This window comes from Neomonachus schauinslandi, chromosome X, assembly GCF_002201575.2.
Source record: "Neomonachus schauinslandi chromosome X, ASM220157v2, whole genome shotgun sequence".
NCBI classification, from domain to species: Eukaryota; Metazoa; Chordata; class Mammalia; order Carnivora; family Phocidae; genus Neomonachus; species Neomonachus schauinslandi.
The window spans coordinates 53,442,074-53,464,416 of NC_058419.1; the positions used below are offsets into that span (position 1 = coordinate 53,442,074).

The 22,343-nt window shown below is 35.9% G+C and overlaps 1 protein-coding gene across 1 annotated transcript in view; it reads right to left on the minus strand.

The window, feature by feature from the left end:
* Positions 1–22,343, minus strand: part of PCDH11X (protocadherin 11 X-linked) — a 569,875-nt gene that overhangs the window by 135,424 nt on the left and 412,108 nt on the right. The window contains 1 exon segment of the mRNA XM_021693221.1: positions 14,854–14,877. Within this exon segment, the coding sequence (XP_021548896.1) occupies positions 14,854–14,877 (24 nt within the window).

Sequence of the window (22,343 nt, forward strand, 5' to 3'; positions counted from 1 at the left end):
CATGCGTAAGAATGAATTATGTTTTATGTTCACAAACACTTATTAACTAAGTACTCAGATGAAGATAGGTGAGGTGATTAATTTGACTGAGATGTAATCCATTTTTCTAGTCTCTTTAGGAACTTCTACCTCACCCTGCTTCCCCGCCTCTCACATTCATCCCTAAAGAGTTCCTGATTCAAATTCAACAACTCAAGTCTAAAGTAATGAATTCCTAAATTACAACTGATTATTTAGTACTAACAATAGGTATAGGAAACTAGCTCAAGAACAGATCCTTGAGAGTTATCTGAGAGCCAGAAAGGTAAGGGTTGTCTAATAAAACAGTGTACGGTTATGTCAAAAATTAGCTTGGGTAGCTGAGCATTACTGTGGAAAGCAGACAAATGACTGCAGGTAAACAAAGCAGTTGACATTCTACTGCTCAAACGATAAACCTCAATGTAAACAGAAAATGTAATTAATATACCTGAAACTCAGTCTTGAATTAAAACATGTCCAAAAAAAGGAAAGTACACTTGAAAACAAATATAATAAAACAAATTGGGGCACCTGGGTGGCTCAATCAGTTAAGCATCTGCCTTCAGCTCAGGTCATGATCCCAGCGTCCTGGGATCAAGCTCTGCATCAGACTCCCTGCTCAGCCAGGACTCTGCTTTTCCTTCTCCCTCTGTCATTCCCCCTGCTTTTGCTCTCTGGCCCTCTTTCTCTGTCAAATAAATAGATAAAAATCTTTAAAAAAACAAATTAATTTATAAATGTTTATTAATATATATTTTCCGAGGAGGAGGTACTAAAGAATTTGCTCTGAATGAATTGACAAGTATATATTTGCAATTTCTTCCTTGAAGACAAGTAAAGCACTGCCAGGAGTAAAAGTGTTTCTTTTACTACTAAGAACTTGCACATATATATCTAATTTACTATGAGGGGGAAAACCTACATATTTATGTACTTAAGAAAATAACTCAATTTCATCCCTGGTAAACAGTCAGCCTTCAATAGACCAGTTGTATGAATAAAATAATATTAGTCACATACATTTATGATTAGGGTCAGAGAGAGCTTTTTCCTTTATGTGCTAGCATTTAATTATAAAAAAAAATGCTTAAGAAATTGTATTGAGATGAATAATATCAAGTCTATTCAAATAAGCTGATAATGGAAAGTGGATATATAAAATATGGTATGAAAATTATAAAATATAACCATAAAAGGTACTATGGTGTTTCAGTGCAGCTTGGAGTAAGAATCCAACTGCATTATGAACATACTAAATAAATATGCAATTAGAGCAAAATTTAAAATAGAAGTTTAATTGCAATGGCCATGGTTCATTGGTGTACTGATAAAAGTTCAAAAATCTAAACAATAGTAATGTCTTACACTGGTATAGTGCTTTATAAACTTTTAAATTCCTATATTATTTACCCTAACTTTGCCTCAGTTTCCACTATTTCAAAAATAAAGAAAATAATAGAACTTACACAAAGAAGTATCATAAGTATTAAAAACATTTACAGATTATCAAGGAGAGTATCTAGAACACAGTATACACTTAAATACTAACTAATGTGTTTTTGTTCATTATTATCTCATCATGTTTAAGCAGCCTGACTTCTCTGTGAGGGTGAAGTATAAATATGATCACTACAATTTTTTTTAAATGTGCAAAAAAAATATAGAGTCTGTGTTTAAGTAACTTGGCCAAATGTACACATCTAGTCAGGTGTAGAACTGTCATTAGAACTTGAGATGATCTGGTTCACCTTCAAATGCTCTTTCCACCATGCCTTGGAATGTTATGATCAAAACATCTGGACTTGTGAGGAGGGAAGATGACAGAGTAAGAGGTTCCTGAGCTCAAAGCATTCCAAGTACACATCAAGGAGAAGAGAGAGAATGGGGCAGATAACTTATTTAAAGAATAATAACTGAAAACCTCCCTAAACTGGGGAAGAAAACAGACACCCAGATACAGGAAGCAAAGAGATACCTTAGTAATATAAACCCAAGGAATTCCACACCAAGAAACATAATAATTCAAATAGCAAAAAGTAATGATCAAGAGAATTTTAAAATAAGCAAGAGAAAACATTTACTTTAAAGGAAAACCCCATAAGGCTATCAGCTAATTTTTCAGCAGGAACTGCAGGCCAGAAGGAAGTGGCATGATACATTCAAAGTGCTGTAAGAAAAAAAAATGCAACCAAGAATGATCTACTCAGCAAAGTTATCATTCAGAATAGAAGAAGAGACAAAAAGTTTCCCAAACAAGAGTTAGTTTTCACCTTTAAACAAACCTTAGAAGAAATTTTAAAGGGAACTCCTTAAGTAGAAAGAAAAGGCCATACCTAGAAATAAATTATAAGTGGAAGAAAAAATCACAGGTAAAAGCAAACATATAGAAAAGGTAGTAGATTAATCACTTATAAGCCAGTATAGAGGTTAAAACACTAAAGGGGTAAAAATCAATTATATCTACCAAAATTAGGTAAGGAATACACAAAATTTAAAAAAAATTGTAAAATAAGACATCACATACATAAAACAGAGGGGAATAAAAATTTAATGCTTTTGGAATGGGTTTGAACTTAAGTTAACATCAACTTAACATGGACTGCTATATGTTTAAGATGTTATATATGAACCTGATGGTAACCACAAGTCAAAAACTTATAATAGATCCAAAAACAATAAAGAAAAAGAATCCAACCATAACACCGAAGAAAGTCATCAAACTACATCAAAGACAGCAAGAGAAGAAAGAACAGAACTACCAAAAACAACCAGAAAACAATTAACAAATGGCAATAAGTACATACCTATCAATAATTAATTTAAATGTAAATAGACTACAAGTTGGGTAGCTATACTTATATCAAACAAAATGGTTGTTAAAACAAAAACTACAGCAAGAAACAAAGAAGGGTACTACATAATATTAAAGAAATCAATCCAGCAAGAAGATATAATTATAAATATTTATGCACCCAAAATTGGAGCCCATGAACACACAAAGCAAATATGAGCAGACATAAAGAGGGAATTTGACACTAATACAATAATAGTAGGAGACTTTAACACCCCACTTACATCAAAGGATAGATAATCCAGACAGAAAATCAACAAGGAAACAATGGATTTGAATGACATATTAGACCAGATCAACCTAACAGATATATACACAACATTCCATGTGAAACTATCAGAATACACATTCTAGTGAAGTGCACATGGAATGTTCTTCAGGATAGGTTACATGTTAGGTCACAAACAAGTCTTGACATTTAAGATTAAAATTATATCAATAATTTATTTTCTCAAACACAGCAGTATGAAACTCGAAACCAATTAAAAAAAATCAGGAAAAAAGCATACACATGAAGGTTAAACAATGTGCCACTAAACAACCAATAGGTCAATAAAAAAAATCAAAGAGGAAATTAAAAAAAAATACATGGACAAGTGAAAAAGGAAACATAATAGTACAAAAATCTTTGGGATGGAGCAAATACAGTTCTAAGAAAGAAGTTTATAGCGATATATGCCTAACTCAAGAAACAAGAAAAATATCCTCCTCCTGCTCCTGCTTGCTCAGGCTCAGGCTCTGGCACTGGCTCTGCCTCCTCCTAGCCACCTGGGGCCAGGGAAAAGTGAGGTTGTAAAAATCCATGTGGGATGGCCCCAGGTTGAGCATCAGAAATTTGGCTGTCAGTTCAGATGTGGCAGTGGGGTCAACCTTTCTAGAGGGTAAAAGAGTTTACTTTTAAGAGGGGGATACTGAAAAGATGGCAGAGGAGTAGGGGACCCTATTCCAACCGGTCCCCAGAATTGAGCTGGATATCTACCAGACCACTCTGAACACCCATGAAATCAGCCTGAGATGTAAGAAGATAGATCTGGATCTCTACAAACAGAATATCATAGGCAGTTGGATTTGAGGTATGGAGTGGGGAGCCATGATTCTGCAGACAGATATTGGAAGATAAAAGGAAGGAGGAGGGAACCGTGGTGATCCTACACCACTGGTGAGTGATAACCTCCCGTGCTGGGGACAGGGCACAGACTCACAGACCAGTAGCAATGGGGAAAGGATTTTAGGGCAGTCCCCTGGACTGAAACCCAGAGTGGAGAGACTGCACATGTGAACTGGGGGTGGCTGGCAGTTTTAGAAGCACAAAGGGCAGAGATGTGTCCGACCTGGAGGCAAGGACTGGGAGCACTGCTGAAGGGCACACAACCCAGGATGCTGCAGTTTATAGCAGTGCAGACAGAGATAGTATGGCCTGGAGAGCTCACTGAAGAACAGATTATGATCTCTCTGCTCTGAGGCAGAGGGTTGGAAATGATCAGTTCTGCTCTGACTCTTGAAAGAGATGTGGAAAGCAACCAGGGAAAGCCGCCACAGAAAAAAAGCCCCTCAAAACCGGTTGTAACTGAGCCCATTCCCCCCCCCAGGGGTCAGGGCAACTCTGCCCAAACAAGGTTGCCTGAGTAACAGCATGGCAGGCCCCTCCCACAGAAGACAGGCTGGGAGAACAAGAGACCGACAATGCCAGGGTCACTGCAAAACAGGTGCATCTTGCTTGGGTTCTGGTCAATAATTTGGACTCTGTGCATTCCTTCACCACACCTCAACAGAATGACTAGGAGGAGGAACCCCCAAAATAGGAACTACTCAGAGACTGTGACTTCTGCCACAGATTTACAAATGGATACAGATATAACCAAGATGTCAGAGATGAAATTCAGGGTAGCAATAGTGAAGACAATAGCTAGAATGGAGAAATCGATTAATGGCAACATAGAGTCTCTAAGGCCAAAATGAAAGCTGAACTGACAGAACCTAATAATGTTATCAATGAGATCCAATCTAATCTAGATAATCTAACAGCTAGGGTAAGTGAGGCAAATGAATGAATTAGTAATCGAGAAGACCAATTAATAGACAAGGAGGGAGACGAGGAGGCCAGGGAAAAACAACTCAGAATCCATGAAAATAGAATCAGAGAAATAAGTGACACCATTAAACCATTCCAACGTCAGAATTATTGGGATCCCTGAATGGGTGGAGAGAGAGGACTAGAAGATATAATTGAACAAATTGTAGTGAGAACTTCCCTAATCTGGGGAATGAAACAAACATTCATGTCTGAGAGGCAGAGAGGGCCCCTCCTAAGATCAAGGAAAACAGGCCAACACCCTGGCATGTAAGAGTAAAATTCACAAATCTTAGAACCAAGGAAATGAAATTAAGGGCAGTTAAGGGAAAAAAATTCCTTACGTACAGAGGGAGGAACATCAGAATAACGTCAGACCTATCCACAGAGACCTGGCAAGCCAGAACAGGCTGGCAAGACATATTCAGGGTACTAAACGAGAAGAACATGCAGCCAAGAATATTTTATCTGGCAAGGCTGTCATTTAGAATGGATGGAGAGATGCAGAGCTTCCAAGACCAGCAGAAACTGAAAGAATATGTGACCACTAAGCCGGTCCTGCAAGAAATATTAAGGGGGGTTCTATAAAAGGAGAAAGACCCCAAGAGTGATATAGAAAAGAAATTTACAGAGACAATCTATAAAAACAAGGTCTTCACAGGCAACCTGAGGACAATAAATTCATATCTTTCAATAACTACTCTCAACATGAACAGCCTAAATGCTCCCATAAAACGGCACAGGGTTGCAGATTGGATAAAAAGAGAGGACCCATCCATACGCTGTCTAGAAGACTCATTTTGAACCTAAAGATACATCCAGACTGAAAGTGAAGGGATGGAAATCCATCTTCAATGTCAACAGACCTCAAAAGAAAGCTGAGGTAGCAATTCTTATATCAGACAAATTTGGCTGAACTAAACACTGTAGTTAGAGACACAGAAGGGCACTACATCATTCTTAAAGGGTCTAACCAACAAGAAGATCTAACAACTGCAAATATCTATGCCCCCAACATGGGAGCAGACACCTACATAAACCAGCTGTTAACTGAAATAAAGACTCATACTGATAATAATACGTTAATTGTAGGAGACCTCAGTACTCCACTCTCAGCAATACACAGATCAACTAAGCAGAAAATCAACAAAGAAACAAGAGCTTTGAATGACACACTGGACCAGATGGACCTCATAGATATTTACAGAACATTGCACCCTAGAACAACAGAATACTCATTCTTCTCAAGCACACATGAAACTTTCTCCAGAATAAACCACATACTGGGTCACTAATCAGGTCACAACCAATATGAAAAAAATGACATTACTCCCTGCATCCTCTCATACCCTAGTGCTTTAAAACTGGAACTCAATCACGAGAAAAAATTTGGCAGAAATTCAAACACTTGGAAGCAAAACACTCTGCTCAAGAATGTTTGGGTCAACCAGGAAATCAAAGAAGAACTTAAACAATTCATGGAAACCAATGAGAATGAAAACACATCGGTCCAAAACCTATGGGATACTGCAAAGACAGTCCTAAGGGGGAAATACATAGCCATCCAAGCCTCACTCAAAAAAATAGAAAAATCCAGAATTCACCAACTAACTTTACACCTTAAAGAACTAGAGAAAAAACAACAAATGATGCCTAAACCACACATTAGAAGAGAAATAATTAAGATTAGAGCAGAAATCAGTGAATTAGAAACCAGAAACACAGTAGATCAGATCAATGAACAAGAAGCTGATTCTTTGAAAGAAGTAATAAGATCGATAAACGACTGGCCAGGCTTATCCAGAAGAAAGGAGAAATTAATAAAATTATGAATGAAAGGGGAGAGATCACGACTAACACCAAGGAAATAGAAACAATTATTAGAAATTATTATCAACAACTCTATACCAATAAATTGAGCAACCAGGAAAAAATCGATGCCTTCCTGGAAACCTATAAACTCCCAAGACTGAAATAGGAAGAAATTGACAACCTGAATAGGCCAATAACCAGTAACCAGATTGAAGCAGTGATTCAAAACCTCCAAAAAAACAAGAGTCCAGGGCCTGATGGATTCCCTGGGGAATTCTACCAAACATTCAAAGAAGAAATAATACCTATTGTCCTGAAGCTGTTTCAAAAAATAGAAACAGGGCGTCTGGGTGGCTCAGATGGTTAAGCATCTGCCTTTGGCTCAGTCATGATCCCAGGGTCCTGGGATCGAGTCCCGCATCGGGCTCTCTGCTCCTTGGGAGCCTGCTTCCCCCTCTGCCTCTCTCTCTCTGTCTCTCATGAATAAATAAATATAAATCTTCAAAAAATAGAAACAGAGGGAAAGCTTCCAGACTCATTCTATGAGGCCAGCATTATGTTAATTGCCAATCCAGGCAAAGAACCCATCAAAAAAGAGAATTTCAGACTGATATCCCTGATGAATATGGATTCCAAAATTCTCAACAAAATCCTAGCTAATAGGATCCAAAAATACATTAAAAGGATCATCCACCACGACCAAGTGGGATTTATCCCAGGGACGTAAGTGTGGTTCAACATTCACAAATCAATCAATGTGATAGAATGCATTAATAAGACAAGAGAGAAGAACCATATGGTCCTCTCAATTGGTGCAGAAAAAACATTTGACAAAATACAGCATCCTTTCCTGATTAAAACTCTTCAGAGTTTAGGATAGAAGGAACATTCCTCAAGTTCATAAAATCCATCTATGAAAAACCCACAGTGAATATCATCCCCAATGGGGAAAAGCTAAGAGCCTTTCCCTTAAGATCAGAAATATGTCAAGGATTCCCACTCTCATCACTATTGTTCAACATAGTACTAGAAGTCCTAGCAACATCAATCAGACAACATAAAGAAATAAAATGTATTCAAATTGGAACAAAGAAGAAGTCAAACTCTCTCTTTCTATAGACAACATGATACTTTTTGTGGAAAATCCAAAAGACTCCACCCCCAAGTTCCTAGAACTCATACAGTAATTCAGTAATGTGGCAGGATACAAAATCAATGCACAGAAATCAGGTGCTTTCTTATACACTAACAGTGCAACTGTAGAAAGAGAAATTAGAGAAATGATTCCATTTACAATAGCACCAAAAACCATAAGATATCTCGGAATAAACCTAACCAAAGAAGTGAAGATCTATACTCTAGGAACTACAGAGCACTCATGAAAGAAATTGAAGAAGACACAAAAAGATGGAAAAACTTTCCATGCTCATGGATCGGAAGAATAAACAGGGTTAAAATATCTATGCTACTCAGAGCAATTTATACCTTCAATGCTATCCCGATCAAAATTCCAATGACATTTATCAAAGTGGTGGAACAAACAATCCTAAAATTTGTATGGAATCAGAAAAGACCCAGAATCACCAAGGAAATGTGGAAAAAGAAAAACAACATTGGGGGCATTACGTTTCCCAATTTCAAGCTATATTACAAAGCAGTGATCACCAAGATAGCATGGTACTGGCACAAAAACTGACATATAGAACAATGGAACAGAATAGAGAGCCCAGGTATGGACCCTCAACTCTATGGTCAAATAATCTTTGACAAGGCAGGAAAAAATATGCAGTGGAGAAAAGACAGTCTCTTCAATAAATGGTGCTGGGAAGATAGGACAGCCACATGCAGAAGAATGAAACTCGACCATTCTCTAACACCATACACAAAGATAAACTCAAAATGGATGAAAAACCTCAATGGGAGACAGGAATCCATCAAAATCCTAGAGGAGAACATAGGCAGTAACGTCTTTGACATCAGCCACAGCAACTTCTTTCAAGATTCATCTCCAAAGGCTAGTGAAACAAAAACAAAAAATGAACTTTTGGGACTTCATCAAGATAAAAAGCTTCTGCACAGCAAAGGAAACAGTCAACAAAATAAAGGGGCAACCCATAGAATGGGAGAAGTTATTTGCAAATGACACTACAGAGAAAGGGCTCGTATCCAAGATCTATAAAGAACTTCTCAAACTCAACACCCAAAAAACAAATAATCAAGTCAAAAAAACGGCAGAAGACATGAACAGACACTTCTTGAAAGAAGACATACAAATGGCTAACAGACACATGAAAAAATGTTCATCATTGTTAGCCATCAGGGAAATTCAAATCAAAACCACACTGAGATACCACCTTACACCAGTTAGAATGGCAAAAATGGACAGGGAAAGAAACAACAAATGTTGGAGAGGTTGTGGAGAAAGGGGAACCCTCTTACACTGGTGGTGGGAATGGAAGTTGGTATAGCTACTTTGGAAAACAGTGTGGATATGCCTCAAAAAATTAAAAACAGAGCTATCCTATGACCCAGCAATTGCACTCCTGGGTATTTACCCCAAATACACAGATGCAGTGAAAAGAAGGGCCATATTAACCCCAATGTTCATAGCAGCAATGTCCGCAATAGCCAAACTGTGGAAAGAGCCTAGATGCCCTTCAACAGATGAATGGATAAAGAAGATGTGGTCCATATATACAATGGAATATTAGTCAGCCTTCAGAAAGGATGAATACCGAACTTTTACATCAACATGTATGGGACTGGAGGAGATTATGCTAAGTGAAATCAGTCAAGCAGAGAAAGTCAATTATCATATGGTTTCACTTCTTTATGGAACATAAGGAATAACATGGAGGACATTAGGAGAAGGAAGGGAAACATGAAGGGGTAAATCAAAGGAGAGATGAACCATGAGAGACTATGGACTCCAAGAAACAAACTGAGGGTTTTAGAGGGGAGGGGGGTGGGGGGATGGGTTAGCCTGTTGATGGGTATTAAGGAGGGCATGAACTTCATGGAGCCCCGGGTGTTATAAGAAAAGAATGAAGCGTGGATCACTACATCAAAAACTAATGTTGTACTGTATGGTGACTAACAAATCATAATAAAATAAAATTTTAAAAAAGAAACAAGAAAAATATCAAATAAATAACTTTACACCTAAGAGGGCAAGAAAAACAACAGACCCCAAAGCTCCTAAAAGTGAGAAAATTATAAAAATTAGAGAGACAATAATTGAAATAGAGACAAAAAAACAAACAGACAATAGAAAAGGTCAATGAAACCAAGAGCTGGCTCTTTGAAAAGATAAACAATTTGATAAATCTGTAGTCAAACTCATCAGGAAAAAGAGAGAAGGCTCAAATAAATCAATCAGAATTCAAGGTGGTGAAATATGAGGTGACACCATAGAAATATAAGGGATTGTAAGAGAATATTATGAAAAATTATATGCCAATAAATTGGCCAACCTAAAAGAAATGGATATATTCCTAGAAACACAATCTTCCAAAACTGAATCAGGAAGAAATATAAAATTTGGACAAACTGATTATGAGTAATGAAATTGAATGAGTAATCAAAAAACTCCCAACAAACAAGAGTCCAGGATGATATGTCTTCACAGTTAAAATTCTACCAAACATTTAGGGATGCTTGTGTGGCTCAGCTGGTTAAGCGGCTGCCTTCAGCCCAGCTCATGATACCAGGGTCCTGGGATCGAGTCCCACATTGGGCTCCTTGCTCAGGAGGGAGCCTGCTTCTCCCTCTCTTTCCCTCTGCTTGTGCTCTCTCTGTGAAATAAATCAAATCTTAAAAAAATATACATTCTACCAAACATTTAAGAAGAGTTAATACTTTTTCTTTTCAAACTATATCAAAAAATAGAAGACGAAGGAAAACTTCCAAATTCATTCTATGAGGCCATTACCCTGATGCCCAAACCAGATAAAGACATGAAAGAGAGAACTACAGGCTAATATCTGTGATGAACACAGATGCAAAAAAACAAAAAACAAAAAAACCCCCAAAAAACAAAAAAACCTTACAAAAGTATTAGGAAACCAAATTTAACAATATATTAAAAGGATCATTTACCATGATCAAATGGAATTGATTCCAGAGATGAAAATAGTTCAATGTTGACACATCAGTTAATAGGATATATCACATTAATGAGAGGAACGATAAAAACCATATGATCACTTCAATAGTTTAGAAAACACACTTAACAGAATATATTTGTGCAACAAAATAGATTCAGAGGGAACACATATCAATATTAAAAATGTCATATCTTAAAAACCCACAGCTAACATCATACTCGATGGTGAAATACTGAAAGCTTTTCTTCTAAGATCTGGAACAAGACAAGGATGTCCACTCTCAGCACTCTATTCAACTTAGTACTGGAAGTCATAGCTACAGTGATCAGAAAAGAAAAAGAAATTTAAAAACATCCAAATTGGCAAGGAAAAAGTAAAACTGCTGCTATTTGTAGATGACATGATACATGATATAGGGTTTTATATATATAACACCAGATTCCACCAAAAAACTAATAGAACTGATAAATGAATTCAGTAAAGTTATAGGATACAGAATTAATATACAGAAATATTTTGCATTTCCATACACTAATAATGAAGTAGCACAATGAGAAATTAAAAAAAAAAAATCACATCTGGAATTGCACCAAAAATAGCTAGGAATAAATTCAACCAAGGAAGTTAAAGACTTATATTCTGAAAACTATAAGATATTGATGTAAGAAAATGAAGACAACACAAACAAATGGAAATTCATACCATGCTCATGGGCTAGAAAAATTAATATTGTCAAAATGTTCATACTACCAAGAGCAATTTACAGATTCATTGTAATCACTATCATAATACCAATAGCATTTTTCACAACACTAGTACAAATAATCCTAACATTTGTATAAAACCACAAAATTAATCTTGAAAATAAAGAACAAGGCTGGAGTTATCACAGTCCCAGATTTCAAGATATAATACAAAGCTATTGTAATCAAATAGTAGGGCACTAGTACAAAAATAGATACACAGATCAATGAAACAGGGTAGAAATCCCAGAAATAAACCCACATATATATGGTCATTCAATCTATGAAAAAGCAGGGAAAAAGATTCAATGGGGAAAAGGCAGTCTTTTCAATAAATGGTTTGGGAAAATGGGACAGCTACATGCAAAAGAATGAAAATGGACCACTTTATTACATCATACACAAAAATAAATTCAAATTAGATTAAAAGCCTAAATATGAGACCTGATACCATAAAACTCCTAAAAGAAAATGTAAGCAATAATCTTGGAAATATACCCCAGCAACATTTTTATGGACCTATCTCCTCAGGTTAAGAAAACAAAAGCAAAAATTAAGTACTGGGACAACACCAAAACAAAAAGGTCTTGCAGAGCAAAGGAAACTATCAACAAAATGAAAAGGCAAACTACTGAATGGGAGAAGATATTTGCAAATGATATATCTGATAAGGGGTTAACATCAAAAATATATAAAGAATCTATACAACTTAACACCAAAAACAAACAACCAGATTAAAAGATGAGAAGAGGACCTGAATAGATACATTTTCAAAGAATACATACAAATTACCAACAGACACGTGAAAAAAATGCCCCACATCACTAATAATCAGGAAAATTCCAATCAAAACTACAATGAGATATCACCTAATGCCAGTCAGAATGGCTAGTATGAAAAAGACAAGAAATGATAAGTGCTGATGAGGATGCAGAGCAAAGTGAACCCTTGTGCACTGCTGGTGGGAATGTAAATTGGTACACAATGAGATATCACTTCACACCTGTCAGAATGGATAAAATAAAAAACACAAGAAACAACAAGTGTTGGTAAAGATGTGGAGAAAAAGAAACCCTTGTGTTCTGTTGGTGGGAATGTACGCTGGTGCAGCTACTGTGGCAAACACTATGTAGTTTTTCAAAAAATTAAAAATAGAAATACCATATGATCCAGTAATTCCACTACTGGGTATTTAACTAAAGAAAACAAAAACACTAATTTGAAAGAATACACACACCCTTCTGTTTATTTTAGCATTATTTATAATAGCTATGATATGTTAGCAACCTAAGTGTCCATCAATAGATGAAGAGATAAAGATGTGGGTTATGTATACAATCAAATATTACTTAGCCATAAAAAAGAATGAGATGTTGCAATTTGCAACAACATGGATGGGCCTAGAAAGGATTATGCTAAGGGAACTAAGTCAGACAGAGAATGAGAAATACCATATGATTTCACTTACATGTGAAATCAAAAAAAACAAAACAAATGAACAAAAATATCACAAAAACGCACTCTTAAATACAGAAGACAAATTGGTGGTTGCCAAAGGGGAAGTGAGTGGGGGAATGGGAATAATAAATGGGATTAAGAGATACAAACTTATAATTACAAAATTAATATGTCACAAAGATGAAAAGTACAACATAGAGAATATAGTCAATAATATTGTATGGGAACAGATGGTGACTATACTTTTGGTAAGTGCTGAGTATTATATAGAATTATTGAATCACTATGTTGAATGCCTCAAAATAATATAACATTGTATCTCAATTATACTTCCATAATTATAATGATAATAATAATAAAAACACCTTCACTTTGTCTTACAACAACAAACACATTCCCACACCTATTAGATAGGTGTAATTCCTAAACAGTATTTTTCAGGGGATTCCTAAACACTAATGAGAAGGGAAGAGACAAAATGAAATACATACAATGCATCCACTTTCACCTGAATTACCCTATAAACATTGCATACTCAAGCTCACACAAGAACTGCTGCAGCACAATATAAAAAAGCCAAAACATTAAAGACATTTAAAATACTAAATAAATAAATAAATAGCATGCTGCTAGTATAGATATGTTTAAATTAAAGATTAATGGTGAGGTTCTTTACATAACAATTTAGATTTTTATGACTGATTTCAAGATTTATTTTTTGAGTATGATTTCCACTTGGTCAAAATATCAAAGGACTGTAAATTATATTTTATTTTGTTTTATTTATTTTTTTAAAGATTTATTTATTTATTTGAGAAAGCGAGAATGAGAGAGAGAGAGAGTACATGAGAAGGGGGAGGGTTAGAGGGAGAAGCAGGCTCCTTGCCAAGCAGGGAGCCCGATGCGGGACTCAATCCAGGGACTCCAGGATCATGACCTGAGCCAAAGGCAGTCGCTCAACCAACTGAGCCACCCAGGCGCCCAGGACTGTAAATTATATTTTAAAATAGAAGCATAAGAAGTGAAATAAATTATTGTTTTAAATAACAGTGGAACAACAGGTCAGGGCCATCCTCAAATATGAAGTAGACAATAAAAAATAGGTGTGTGTATGCAGAGTGTAAATACTTTTGGAGCATTCAAAATATCCTGGAGTATTTTAAAATTTTATCAGCACAATAAAACGATATGCATTTGAACTGATTGCTTAAACTCCATAATTAAAGAAATTTGTTTTCTGTTAACCTTAACTTATAGAGATTCACATGTAATCACACATTATAATTTGGCAAAGAAAATACATATTATTTACAAGTTCACAAAGCATGTAAACAATTATTTTGTTAGGTATGTAAACAACATATGCAATTTATAATCTAATTTGAATAAAAGTATAGAAAAGTAGAATTATATCTTGAATACCTCCTCAGACAAAATGTTGAATATGCTTAAACTGTAAAAGAAGAAAAATGAATAATTAAATCTGGAGGTAAGTTAAAAGTAATTACCGTAAATCAAAAAATGTCTATAAGGTCATGTTAATTTTGCTATCTAAATAGTAATTACACATAACTTGGATAAAACATCCAGTTTCATGGATACCAGACTGACTGAATACCTTTTTTAGATATCAGTTCATGTTAAACATACTAAAAATGTGTTTGAAACAGTTGAAATTGCAATGTTTTGTAACTGAAAAGAACAAAACTTCTTAAATCAAACACAAATTAGCAATTCATTTTAAAATGAAATATACATCATGATTATGGTTTATGTTGATTTCTACTGTACCTTTCTTTAGTCCAGGGATGAAAGCTAGAAAGAGAGTTTCATAAAGTTAAATACAATAAATATTTTGTCTTATTTCCAACATGTTATATTAATTTAACTAAACTGCAATGTATTGCAATATACTTTCAACTTCATTTTTCAGAGAATGTGACAACTGAGATAGATAAGGTAGAAGACTGATAACCCATAAAATCTCTCTCCTGTAATATATTTTTTTTCTAAAATCAGACCAAGCCTATGCTATATGCTAGCTTCTTGTGTAGTGATTAGTCCTTTCCCTATAGGGAATGTATTGTTGAACTCAACATTCTGCAAAATCTCAGTAGATTTTCTATTTTCATTGCCTATGATAGCTAAGTAGAGTCCTCTATTGAAATTTTCTCATGGAACCTCCTACAGGAATTGGAGTATAAAGAAAAACATTGTTTTTACTTAACACCTTGCTCTGCCTCCAAATCTGAGGTGGTAAAAAAATAATGGGAAAAAACAAAAATCAACAGACACTAACATGAGGATGACCCAATAGAAGTATTCTTAACTTGGTTAAGACACTTTATCTATAATATAGCTATTTTTCACAGCTAAAATTCATTTCTCACAATTAGAGTGTTGGGGATTAGAAAACATTACCATTATTTCCTAGGAAAATAAATTCAGGCATTGTATTATGGCCTTCCTAGAAAACACTAAGATCATGCTTGACCTGGGATAATTAAAAAAGTCTACTTTTAAACAAAATAATTACATGTTTACAAACACTTGGATATATGTTGATCTGGACAATTACCAAAATTATTCTTTGTTAAAATTTTAAGATCAACAGTAGAAATGATTTCCTGATATATTTAAAATATGCTTGTAAGTATAAAAATGTTAAAGATAAACATTTTGAACATGTTTAAAAATTGGTTTTATTTTTTTTTAAAGATTTCATTTATTTGTGTGTCAGAGAGAGAGAGAGAGCGCAAGCGAGCACAAGCAGGGGGAGTGGCAGGCAGAGGGAGAAGTAGGCTTCCTGCTGAGCAAGGAGCCTGATGTGGGACTCGATCTCAGGACCCTGGGATCATGGCCTGAGCCAAAGGCAGATGCTTAACCAACTGAGCCACCCAGGCGTCCCTAAAAATCAGTTTTAAATAAAATTAGAACATTATTGAGTAAGGAAAAGGTTAAGGTATAGGCAGGGAGAGATAGGAGGCCCCTGACTCCCCTGACTAGGCTCACACAGGTGACTATGTGAGCAGACTCAGAGAAATTCCAAATGCTGAGGCGTACAAAACCAGAGATAAGGGAACAAACCAGAACACCTGGCCCTGAATGTTAGGGAGTATTTTTTTTTTTTTTGGCAGCTACATTTTAGTCACAGAAAATGACCAGACCTCAAAGATGAAGTAAGCCTTTAAAGATGTTATCAATAGTCCTTGTTCAAACCGAGATGGGACAAGAATTTCAAGGCCACAAGCTTCCCAGTCAGTTCTCAATAAGACTGCCACTAAAAGCCACAGTGGCATTTCATTCTAGAGAGCTCTTTTCTTTCCTTCTTTGTTCTCACCTTCACTTAATAAACTTTCACTTCACTTCACCCTTTTGTGTCCATGAGATTCATTCTTTGACACCATGAGACAAGAACCCTGCAACCCTATAACATTATGAAACACAAGACATATGAAATGCTTAGAGAGAAAGTATAGGTCAGAGATAGAAAAAGTGAAGGTGAAAGCATATCTCTATACAATGATAATGATTAATGAAAGAGCCTCGCCCATTTTAAGTTTCATTGATATATACACAGCACATTTATTTTTTTTAATATAAATTGTTTCATCTATAAGCAGTGCAACTGAATAGTAGTACTAGCTGAAATATATATATTATATATATTAAAAAATATATATATATACATATAACCCACAGTGCTTTTACAATACACTTCAGGTAGAATCAATCATCTAAATAAAATTCCATAACACTCCACTCTTCATAAAATGGTTATACTTCCATGATAATTATCACACACACACACACACACACACAATTCTAACTTATTGTTGGAATTAATAGTCAACTCTGGTAATACTTAAATGTAGAATTTTCAAATAAAATGGTGTGAAAAAGAAAGGTGGCTTTATGCAGAGAGGTAAAGTACTTGTTTTCATTTTAAGACTGCAATTTTAATGTGGTATAAACCTTAGTTATCAAAATCTTTTCTAATTTGGTAACTGAAAATAACAGAAAAAAATAAAATGGATCTAGACTTATTTCTAAGGGTAAAGAGGTATGAATAAAAGAAGCAAAACAGATGACATGACAACAATGGAAAAGAAAACAAACACATTTAGAAAACATATCCTAAGAAATGTTTAGCTCTTAAGCTGAAAAATGAAAATTGGTTTACAAATCATTAAAGTCAAATATTGATAAATTTTCTTTAAAATTCAGGACAATAAGCAGACTCTGCATAAAATTTTCAACACTAATTCTGAAGAGACACAAAATCATGACATGAACTGGTTAAAAAAGTGAAACCATTTTCCTTCTCTAAAGCAATATATGTAGGAGGAGGAGTTAAGATGGCAGAGTACTTGGAGGACCTTATGCTTGCCTTGTCCCTCAAACACAAGTAATTACCAAATCATTCTAAACACCCATGAAATTAATCTGAGGACTGAGACCAAACTGCATAACTAGAGGGAGAAAAGAGGAAACATCATGAAAGGTAGGAGGTGCAGTGATGTGATCTGGAGGAAAAAAGAATCTCATGTGCTGCACAGGGGAGGGAGCCCTGATTATGGAGGGGGGGAGATAGAGAGATGAGGAGGGGAAGATAAAACAGCATACTGGGGACTGCACAAGAAAAACACTTTCCCAAAACCACTGATTGGGAAAACAAGAGGGGCTGATTATTGCAAGACTTTATAAGGAGCAGAGCTGAAAATCTAAAGTTTTAGAAGACATCACCATCACCAGTGTTGAGTCTGGCAGGTATAGTATTGCTCCAGTGAAGAAGGAGGGAAGAGGCACAGGAACAGATGGTGTACTCTGAGGATTCCTTGGTCATGCTGGGAGATACAGTTCCCCTTCTTGGAGTGCATTTGGGAGAAGGAGCAGTGCCTCTCAGGGAACAAAAGAACCAGCAGGCACCATTAAGCTGCCCCATTCATTAGCATACAAGCAGAAAAACCTGCTGAGGACAGCTAACCTGGAGGATGGCTTTTTGCTGTGCTTTGCCATGAACTCTAAAGCCCTGTGCAGTTATGCAACTGCTTTTCTGGGACAAACCAGTATCAGCCACAGCATGGGGAGGATCTACTCCAGAGGATCAGTACAGGTCCATGTCATGCCAGGTCCCTAAAATTTGGAGTTGTGAAATCCAGCCATAAGCATGAGATAAAAACACAGGAGCACTGCACCACTGCCAGGAAGGCAGATGGCATTGACACAGATAGGGTGAAAGCAGGAATCTGCCAGAAGCCTGGGACGTAAGAGGAGAGATAGTTCGTTCTTTTGTGAGGGCTTCCTGAACAGCAGTGAGTGTGGACTCCCCTCTCCAGGGAACAGAGTGGGCTGAAGTCATTTTTCACCCCTCCTATCAGCACAGATGGCCTTCAGTGAGTGGCACAGCACACACAGTGGAAGCTTGAGACACTTACACCAGCCCCACACCCATGTACTGTGCAGGTGCCTTTTTTACTAAGGCAAGTGTGATTGAGAGCCATATCAGCAATGGGCCCCTCCCTTAGAAGACCAGCACAAACCTCCCTACATGCACCATGTTTACTGATCATAGAGTGCTACAAAGCTTCAGCTCTAGTGCAAATAGGACCAGGCACAGGCTTCCTTTCTTTTTTCTTTCTTTTATTTTTTTTGAAGATTTATTTATTTATTTATTTGAGAGAGAGAGAGAGAGAGAAGTACATGAGAGGGGGGAGGGTCAGAGGGAGAAGCAGGCTCCCCGCTGAGCAGGGAGCCTGATGCGGGACTCGATCCTGGGACTCCAGGATCATGACCTGAGCCAAAGTCAGTCGCTTAACCAACTGAGCCACCCAGGTGCCCCCAGGCACAGGCTTTCTTAACACACAAGACAGAGACCAAGACAAAATGACAATATGGTGGAATTCATCCCAAAAGAAAGAACAAGATGTCATGGCCAGGGATCTAATCAGAATAGATATAAGTAATACATAGAAGAATTAGAGACCCTTACCACAGAGATAAAAGACCTAAAAACTAGTCAAGCTGAAGTAAAAATGCTATAACTAAAATGCAAAACCAAATGGATGTAATTGCCACAGTACGGAAGAAGCAGGGAATGAGTAAGTGATATAGAGGATAAAATTATGGAACATAATGAAGCTGAAAAGAAGAGAGAAAGAAAAATATTAGACCATGAATGTAAACATAGGGAACTCAGTGACTGCATAAAACATAATAACATTCATATCATAGAAGTCCAAGAAAAAGAAGACAGGGAAAAAGGCACAGAAGTTTTATAGGACCAACTTATAGCTAAAAATTTCCTTAGTCTGGGGAAAGAAACAGACATCCAAATTCAGAAGGCACAGAGACCTCCCATCAAAATCAACAAAAGCTATCCAACACCAAGACATATCATATTTAAATTTGCAAAATAGAGACATAAGGAAAGAATACTGAAAGAAGCAAGGGAAAAGAAATTCTCAACCTACAAGGGGAAGGAAATAAGGATCACAGCAGCTTTCTGCACAAAAACCTGTCAGGGCAGAAGAGAGTGGCATGATATATTCAACATATTGAATGGGGAAAATATGCAGCCAAGAATACTTTATCCATCAAGGCTGCCACTCAGAATAAAAGGAGAGATAAAGAGTTTCCTGGACAAATAAAAATTAAAGGAATTCATCACCACTAAACCAGTCTAAAGGAAATATTAAAGGGGACTCTTTGGGAGGGAAAGAGCAAAATCAACGATGACTAAAGAACAGAAAATCTCAAGAAACAATGATTTTACAGATGATATGATGCACTAAATTCATATCTATCAATAATCACTCTGAATGTAAGTGGACTAAACACTCTAATCAAAAGACATAGGCTATCAGAATGGATTAAAAAAAAAAAGACCCATGTACATTCTGGCTACAAGAGACACATTTTAAACCTTAAGAAACCTCCAGATTGAAAGTGAGAGGTTGGAGCTCCATCTATCATGCTAATGGACATGAAAAAAAAAAAAGCCAGAATAGCTATACATATATCAAACAAACTAGATTTTAACAAGAGTTGATGAAGGGCACTATATCATAATTAAGGGACCTATCCAACAAGAATATGTGACAATTGTAAATCTTTAGGCCCCCAACGTGGGAACATAGAAATACATAAATCAATTAATAACAAACAGAAAGAAACTCATTGATAATAATAAACTAATGGTAGGGCACTTAACAACTCACAGCAATGGACAAATCAACTATCAGAAAATCAAGGAAACAATGGCTTTGAATGACAAACTGAACTACATGGATTTAACAGATATGTTCAGAATGTTTCATCCTAAAGCAGCAGAATACACATTGTTCTGAATGCACATGGAACATTTTCCAGAATAGATCACATACTGGATCACAAATCAGGCCTCAACAAGTACAAAAAGATTGTGATCATATCATACCATGCATATTTTCAGAGCACAACACTATGAAACTTGAATTCAACCACAAGAAACCATTTGGAAAGACCACAAATGCATGGAGGTTATGGAACATCTTAATAAAGAGTGAATGGGCTAATCAGGAAATTAAAGAGATTTAAAAAATATGGAAGCAAATGAAAATGAAAACACAATAGTCCAGAACTTTTGGGTTGCGTCAAAGACAGTCATGAGAGGGAAGTATATAGCTATATAGGCCTACCTCAAGAAGCAAGAGAAGTCTCAAATGCACAACCTAAAATTACACCTAAAGGAGTTAGAAAAGGAACAGTAAATAAAGCCTAAAGCCAACAGAAGAAAGGAAATAATAAGGATCAGAGCAGAAATAAATGATATAGGAACAAACAAACATACAAAAAAAACCCAGTAGAACAGATCAGTGAAACTAAGAGCTGATTCTTTGAAAGAATTAATAAAATTGATAAACCCCTAGCCAGACATATCAAAATGAAAAGAGAAAGGACCCAAATAAATAAAATCAAGAATGAAAGAGGAGATATTGCAACCCACAACAAAGAAATACAAACAATTATGAGAATAGTATAAAAAATTATATGCCAACAAATTAGGCTATCTGGAAGAAATGGATAAATCCCTAGAAACATACAAACTACTAAAACTGAAACATGAAAAAATATAAATTTGAACAGAAGAATAACCAGCAAAGAAATTGAATCAATAATAAAAAATATCCCAAAAAACAAAAGTCCAGGGAAGATGGCTTCCCAGGGGAATTCTATCAGACATTTAAAGAAGAATTAATGCCTAGTCTCAAACTCTTTCAAAAACTAGAAATAGAAGGAAAACTTCCGAACTCATCCTACGAGGCCAGCATTACCTTGATTCCAAAACCAGACAAAGATTCCACTAAAAAGAATTACAGGCCAACATTGCTGATTAATATAGATGCAAAAATTCTCAACAAGATACAAAGCAAATTAAATCCAGCAGTATATTAAACAAACTATTCAACATGATCAAGTGGGATTTATTCCTGAGCTGCAGGGATGGTTCTATATTTGCAAACCAATCAATATGATACATAACATTAATAAATGAAAAGATAAGAACCATATGATCTCCTCAATAGATGCAAAAAAAATTTGAAAAAATACAGCATGCATTCTTGATAAAAATGCTCAACAAAGTAGTGATGGGGGAACATACCCAACATTATAAAAGTCATATATGAAAGACCCACAGCTAACATCATCCTCAATGGGGGAAAAACTTAAGAGTTCTTCCTCTACAGTCAGAAACAAGATAGGCTGTCCTCTCTCACCACTGTTATTTAACATATTACTGGAAGTCCTAGCCATAACAATCAGAAACAAATAGGAATAAAAGGCATCCAAATCAGCAAGGAAGAAATCAAACTGTCAGTATTCCCAGGCAACAAGATACTCTATATAGAAAACCTCAAAGACTCTACCAATATATTGCTAAAATTGATACATGAATACAGTGGTCACAAGATATAAAATCAATGTATAGAAATCTGTTGCATTTCTATACACAAGTAATGAAGAAGGAAAGAGAAATCAAGGAATTGATCCCATTTACAATTGCACCAAAAATGATTAGATACCTAGGAATAAACCAAACCAAAGAGGTAAAAGATTTATACCTCTGAAAACTACAGAATATTCATGAAAGCAATTGAAGAGGACACAAAGAAATGGAAAAACATTCCATGCTCATGGATTGGAAGAACACATTATGTTTAAATGTGTATACTACCCAAGCAACCTACACATTTAATGTAATCCCTATGAAAATACCACCAGCATTTTTCACAGAGAAC